The sequence below is a fragment of the Dermacentor andersoni genome, chromosome 8 (genome assembly GCF_023375885.2).
Source record: "Dermacentor andersoni chromosome 8, qqDerAnde1_hic_scaffold, whole genome shotgun sequence".
NCBI lineage: Eukaryota > Metazoa > Arthropoda > Arachnida > Ixodida > Ixodidae > Dermacentor > Dermacentor andersoni.
The window spans coordinates 66,409,960-66,417,176 of NC_092821.1; the positions used below are offsets into that span (position 1 = coordinate 66,409,960).

Sequence of the window (7,217 nt, forward strand, 5' to 3'; positions counted from 1 at the left end):
ACATTATGCACAAATTCATGGCGACGCTGACGACGACCGTGGAATTTCTCCTCGAGTGTCCATGTAATTGCGAAAGCAATTATGTAATTATGGTGACACACTATTGTGAGGGCACAGCAGCTCAACGTGCCTTTCCTGTGGTTGCTTAGTAGTATATTGACAAGCGCGTAAGGAACATTTTATTACGTCTAGGCAGCACCAACATAGAAAAGAATTAGAAAACGGGATAAGAAAGTAGCCACGGGTGCACAAGTCACGCAACACAGACGCTACTGAATCTATTCCACCAAGTAAAGTTAAAATAAAATTATTGTTTCTGTTCCATCTGTATTTTCACTGCTAAGTCCTGCTTCTGATCTGCTACCAACTTGCTCAGCTGGTAATTTCAATTGTAGGGATATATAGTGTCGATATATAGTACAGCCTCATAATTATTTATTAACATCCTTTGAGCTCCAAACAGGTAGTGTACCAGTGCCTTGCTTGGAACAATGTAGAAGACCATGAGCTTATGCTTACGCAGTATTTTTAATGTGTGAGGATACAGCGCTAGCACCATATTAATAAAGAATTGGGCGACTATGAGCATTCAAACTTATTACTTGGCGGATGGGATGCTATAATAGATAGAACATTTAGCAGATATGAAATGAATAATGAAGCCAAGGACAGCTTGAAGGGGGGGGGGGGTAACTTTTTTCTTGAGTGCAGAATTAACTGTGAATTCGGATTAAGTTGGCACTTATCTTCATCCTCCTGTATAATAACAATAATATGGAGCAGCAAGTTGGAGAAAAAATACCAGGCATCTTAGTATAATGTATATTGAATGCAAGGTTTCAGAAGGTACTAACTTACACAGTGCTTCCTCTCTGTACCAGAACAGTAAGTTACTGCTCCCAAGCATTCTTTTCTTGCTTCAAACAGCCGATTTTTTTGGTCCAAAGGTACGTATCCCTGCTCCAAACTCTGATTTTCTGCTTCGAAAGCTGCTCCAAAAGACCAAGTGCCGCTTCCATCACTGCGTAAACTTGCCTTGCTTGTTTTATCCAGCTATTTAGGTTATGTTTTGTTATACCTGTTGTAAATTATAATTTAGTACTTTGTTGTCTTGGATGGCCCCAGTGGACACCCCACTATATATAAACACCCTCGCTGCACCCTATGGGTAGGTTGGGTGCAGTGTGGAACTAGTGTGTGTGTGTGTGTGTGTGTGTCGTTTCTTCGGATGCTCCGATGGTGCTCATTGCCTCTTTCAAAAAGACTACAATATCTTCACCTGGTAGTGTGTTAAAATGCATCATGCTTTGCAAAGGGAGCGGTTTGTAGCATTCCTTGTCACTGCCAGAAATCATTTACCACTATCTTGTAATGGCGGAGCACAGAGCAGACTGCACTCGAACAGAAGTTGCCATATTTTTGTGTCTATAACCCGCACCAAAAATTTTAAACATTTTACAGTATGCTTAGGGTGCGGATTACTGGAATTTTGATTTGAGGAGTGGCTTCATGGCAGCACAGCGTACACTGCCCCAAAGCCACACTTCAAGGCAAGGTTCTCGAGTACTCACAATTTCGTTATCTCCTGGGGAACCCCACTGTTTTTCTACCCCTGTGTGTTGAAGCTCCCTTCTCCCCTCCTGCATTGTCGCTCATTCTGCTCTGTATGGGCCACCATTCTGTATGTAGCAGTTAGCGAATAGTGCACACGGCGATGGCAAAGTAGAACTAGGATCACGATAAGCCATGCTAAATAGCCCAGCTGCCATTTCCGAAAATTATAAAGCGGAGTCACTGGCTCAAGATAGGACATGAACAAGTCCATAGGCACCGACTACGGAGGGGGGCTCTGGGGCCCGAGCCCTCTACGGAGTTTCACGGGACAACCTGGCAAACCTGAGACAAACTGGCAGCTACCAGAGACAGCAGCGGAGGACTCCATCTTTTAGTCATAGCCTACACACGGATGTTCTAGTATTTATGGCCTCATACCATCACGCTAGTGTGTGGTACATGGCGGCCCAGGCATCACTTTCCAAGTCATCAGTTTGGAGAATTCTAAATGACGGCCTTTCACCCGTACCACCTTAGCCAGCACCAATGCTTAGAAGATAGGCACCTCTGGAATCGTTTAGATTTCTCAAATTGGGTCCTTACAAAAATCGATGAGTCACCCAACTTTTTTAGCAACATCTTGTGCGCTGATGAAGCCAATTTTCATAGAAGCGCCTAGGTAAATTTGCATAATGCACACTACTGAGGGGACTTCAATGTACACTGGGTAAAGCGCAATCGGCACCAGTACTAGTGGTCGCTCAATGTGTGGTTCAGAATTTACGCCGGTGCTATAATCGGTCCCATCTTCTTCAGTCACACACTGACTGGACAGCGTCACGTGAAAGAAATCCTTGAAGGAGTGATGGATGAGTTTCTCAGCGGAGTCCCGCTGTCACATCTTCCACTTCTGTGGTATCAGCAAGATGGGGCACCCGCACACAGCAGCAGCCGAGCACAAAACTGCCTGGATGCGGCTTTTCATGCGCAATAGCTTAGAAGGCACAAGCCTCTAAATTGGCCAGCTATGTCACCTGACCTCTCCATTCGATTTCTTTCTTTGGGGCTATGTGAAAGATTGTGCTTACAGGATTGAGGCGGACGTCAGATTAGTTCAAGGCAAGGATAACGGATGTCTGCCGTAGAATTCCGGCGATGGTCATCAAGAAAGCCTCTGAAGATGTGATAAAATGGACACAGTACTGCGTAGCTGCAAAAGGAGACCCATTTGAGCACATCCTCTAGGCTGGTGTGCAACAGAGCTCACGAGTTCATACATAATAACGGCATACTGAAATCTGAGTTTTGTTTTCTTTTTTGCAGACATCCTGATTGCCCATTCGGATTATTTTGAAGTGGTACATTTGCTTTCTTCAACGCATCGGTTTGCCTTTTCGCTACACATTGGTCGCTTCCTGGTCTGTTTATTTTGCTTTTATCTTTGACACGAACCTATTTTTGCAGCAAGTATACTCTTTCATGAAAAATAAAACGGTCACTTTAATTTGGATTTAGTATGAAGCAAGTTTCTCACGTGAAATAGAGCTTCGAATACACTATTTTGATGCAGTGCGAGCAAAGCCAGGATTTTGAAACATTCTATGCCTGTTACATTGCTTTTTGCATTTCGTGCATGTCAGAGCGGCGCTTCGCCCGCGTTATCAAGGGGCTTTTGTTATCGATGTGATCAGTCGGCCTCGAGAGATGAATAAGTGTAACGTAGAAATGAGAGGAAGGATTAGCTGCAAAGCCACAAGACCTGTTGTTGGTGTCCCTTCCGTACCATTTCAAGGTGATGAGCTATCTCTTCGGGTTTGCAACAGGCAATCAAAATCAGCTTATTCGAGAGCTCTGCTTTATGATGCGGGCGGGAGGTTTCTTTGTCAGTAAGAAAAAAATTGTACGCAATTAGTATGTTGCCGAAAGCACTGCAGCTAGAGGTCATTTTGGTGTGCCTACAAATGCCTCATAGACACTGAGAATAAGGACAGTACTTCTCGGGTTATATAATTAATTGCAATTACTGAATTAAATCTCAGTAACGAAAGAATTACTGGCGGCTACTCCACTGTACTGGAAACAGTATGCACTACGTTTTCTTTGTGTAACGCAACTGCTCTTCTTTAAAGCCTTGGTGCATGATAGTTGGGGAACACTGCATAATTCACTCAACACCCAAAATGAGCCAAGCCAAATTGACTCGAAATCGGAATGCGCAGCAGCGCTGACAGTCGGACTCACAGAAAAAAATAGAGAGGGAGAGAGAGATGCTGCAGTTTCACTGGAAAGGCGAAGCAGTGTCAGTGATAGCCAAGTATGCGGAAATTGCACAAAGGAAGATTACACCACTGAGAGGACTCAGGCCGTGAAATTCAACTGTCTCCTACTATGATGACGTGTATATACTCGTATATACAAGTCATCGTTATATATGATGAGTAATTTTTCCTTTATTATATACGCGTATAATGCCGTCACTTCAGAGCTCAATTCTTCAAGCTCGCACGAAGTTTGTTCAAGTGCAAGATATATGGGGTTTGGAAAGGTGGTCGCCCCCCCCCCCCGGTAAAATGAAAACTCTCCACCCATGGACAAGTCGTCTATCCCCAAATGGATACTGCTTATTCAAACATCTGAGGGATGTATGCAGTTATTTCCATGGGTTTTACACTCATATTTTTTCTTTCTGGGCTGTTCTGAAAGAGGATGCGGGTTGTTTTTGTTGGCCTGTTATATGGGTAAAACTACAGTATTTTCTAGCCAGCTCCTTCCAATCTCAACTTGCAAAAACGTTGCCAAAGTTTAGTGTGTGATCAAGAGGAAACACCGATGAAGTCTCGTATGAAACAAATTTGTTGTGCCAGCGAATCATAAGTTTTGCAAGTGCCAAATATGGCTTCCGGGCCTTAAGTGCTCATTAAAGAGAGCAAGCTTGGTCAAAGCATTTGAAAGTGTTCTCTAAGAATCGTAGGAATCCGAGAGAGTCGTCAAAAACACTCCACATTCTCTGACTTTGTAATTTTTTTATCTTTCTGAAAAATACTTTTCTTAAGTGGACTTCAGAAACAAGGTCATGAAGCCTTCAAATGCAGATATATTAGGTAAATTAAAAAGGACCATTAGGAGTTCTTTGTCTCATCATACTTGGAATTCCCTCAAGATCTCTAAAAAATGAAGCTTGTCATCAAATTTAGCATCTCTGTTCTTTTTATCATTTCATAATTACTTATACTTACTTTTGTTTTACTTGTGCAGCATCAAGGTCTTCTATTTCTTCAACTGCCAAATGTGACAACTCAAAGCAAGGATGCCTCCACCGATGTCACCTATGTGACTATGAGGCTGATGAACTGTTTCGTCTGGAAGAACATGCCAGTGTGCATAATGGCGAGAAGCCATTTCAGTGCCCTTCATGCCCTCGGAGCTTCTCAAACAGATACACCCTAAAGGTTCACCTGTGCATCCACACGGGTGAACGACCGTTTCAATGCCCTTCATGCGTTCAGAGCTTCACACAAAAAATTCACCTGAAAAGCCACCTGCGCACCCACACAGGCGAAAAGCCATTTCAGTGCCCTTCATGCTCTCAGAGCTTCTCACAAAAGGGCAACCTCAAAGCCCACCTGCGCACCCACACAGGTGAGAAGCCATTTGAGTGCCCTTCATGCCCTCAGAGCTTCTCACAACAGGCCCACCTGAAAGGCCACCTGCGCACCCACACAGGCGAGAAGCCATTTCAGTGCCCTTCATGCTCTCAGGGCTTCTCACACAAGGGTCACCTGAAAGCTCACCTGCGCACCCACACAGGCGAGAAGCCATATCAGTGCCCTTCATGCTCTCAGAGCTTCTCACAAAGGAGCAACCTTAGGAAACACATGAGGCGAGAAGCCATTTCAGTGCCCACTCTGCCTTCAGAGATTCTCGTTGAAGAATGCCCTGAAGATACAACAGTGTATTCATACAGCTGACCGGCCATATAGTTGCACCGTCTGCTCCAGGGCCTCATCACTTGAACAGACTTAAGAGAGCACAGTACCATGATACTGTAGGGTAGGTCAACAATCTCGTTGAACTAGAGTCTGAATTAAACATCTACATATGTGTAGCATGTTACATAGTGTTCCACAGCATGTGGTAGCACAAGTGTCTCCACATGCTCCTAAGCGGAAGCTTTAGCTAGGGCCCAACTCCGATGCTGCCAATTCAAGTGCATGTAAAACACAGAGATGCTTTTCGGAGATAACCACTGGGCCTATTATAATGAAATTTGTTACATTTGAGAGAAAAAGTTAACTCTGGTGACTGCTGGAAGCAGAATTTTGGTTAAAGGCCTAAATGTTATAACAAGAATTTACAACGATTGTTAAGCTTGAAAAAAATTGAAGCAAGAAGTTTATAAATTTGTAGCTGTGCACCTGAAATAGATATTGTAGTTCTGTAAACTGAATATGGTAAGTCATCCAATGTGGACAAGTTTGATGTATCAATTTATATCTTTTGTGAACCTGTTACATTGTTTACGGTGACCTTGAAAATATTTGAAAACCTTGTTTAATACATCAATTTTGTCCGCTTTAGATGTCATATTCGATGCACTTTACAGAATTGTGACATTTTTTATTGCTGAGTTACAGAGTTGTAAACTTGATAGTTTTGCTTTCTGAAAATTTGTGATCTTCCACAATTTTTTTTAACAGATTGATGACCTAAATAAAAAATTTACTACCAACAGTCACTAGATAGTATTTCTTTTAATATGCCACAAACTTCGTCAAGTTTGGTGCAGTAGTTGCCAAGAGAAACGATTTCACCTTTTCATGTATTTCGGTAGGAGCCCCCAAGCCAAATGTTGCTAAATCCCTGAAACAATTTTTTTTAGGGTCACCATATTTGCTCTAGATCATTTCTTAGCGCGTTATGCAACACAGAGCAAAATAAATTGAGAACTGACCCTCACAAAGCCTATGTTATAGCTGAGAAAAGATTTCAAAATACAGTTAAACCTCGATATAATGAAGCCTGTAAAAATCAGCAGTTTGCTTTGTTATATTGTGACTTTTCAATATTAGGAAAGTATTCAACATTTGTTGCGATCTCAAAAATAAGTTTGCATGCCCCTAGAATATATGTATGTTCATTGTAATACTTATTACACTACAGATGTCTGAATGATCTGCTTTCTATTGAGTACTGTGATTTGTTGTTTTTTTATTATCTTTTTGTACATATGAACTTGTTCTGTTAGACCGACTCATGTATTTGTCACCTCTAGGTTCTGGAGTACATGGGTCATCCTGGAGGCTCTTTTGATTTTACTCTATTCGCATGTTCTTTTTACAGATGGGTACTTTGTTAAAGCAATTGCTTGTTCAGTAATTTAGCTTTCCTCTGTCTGTTTCATCAGAGTATCAAATAAATGCCAATATTTAATGAGTATTCGTTGTCTGTTCACGGTATTTCACTACTTGAATAACAGCATGCATTATGGGCACGTTAGCATTTTACTGTATTGGGGGCTGTCAGAGAAGTTGATGGACGGCAGTTGAAAGTTCATTATTAGCACAGAAAGAACTTGATATAAGTAACATACATGAGTAATTTAAGTTTTGAGTTGAATGTCAAGTCCACCATGCCTAATTCATTCGTACATATTATTTCAACTA

The 7,217-nt window shown here is 42.0% G+C and overlaps 1 protein-coding gene across 1 annotated transcript in view; it reads left to right on the plus strand.

Annotated features, from left to right (window-relative positions):
- LOC129386807 (uncharacterized) overlaps positions 1–6,990 on the plus strand; it is a 157,164-nt gene extending 150,174 nt beyond the window's left edge. Inside the window, exon 3 of the mRNA XM_055075046.2 lies at positions 4,810–6,990. Coding sequence (XP_054931021.2) covers positions 4,810–5,522 — 713 coding nt within the window. The 3' untranslated portion in view covers positions 5,523–6,990. The remainder of the gene's footprint in view (positions 1–4,809) is intronic.
- The last annotated feature ends 227 nt before the right edge of the window (positions 6,991–7,217 follow it).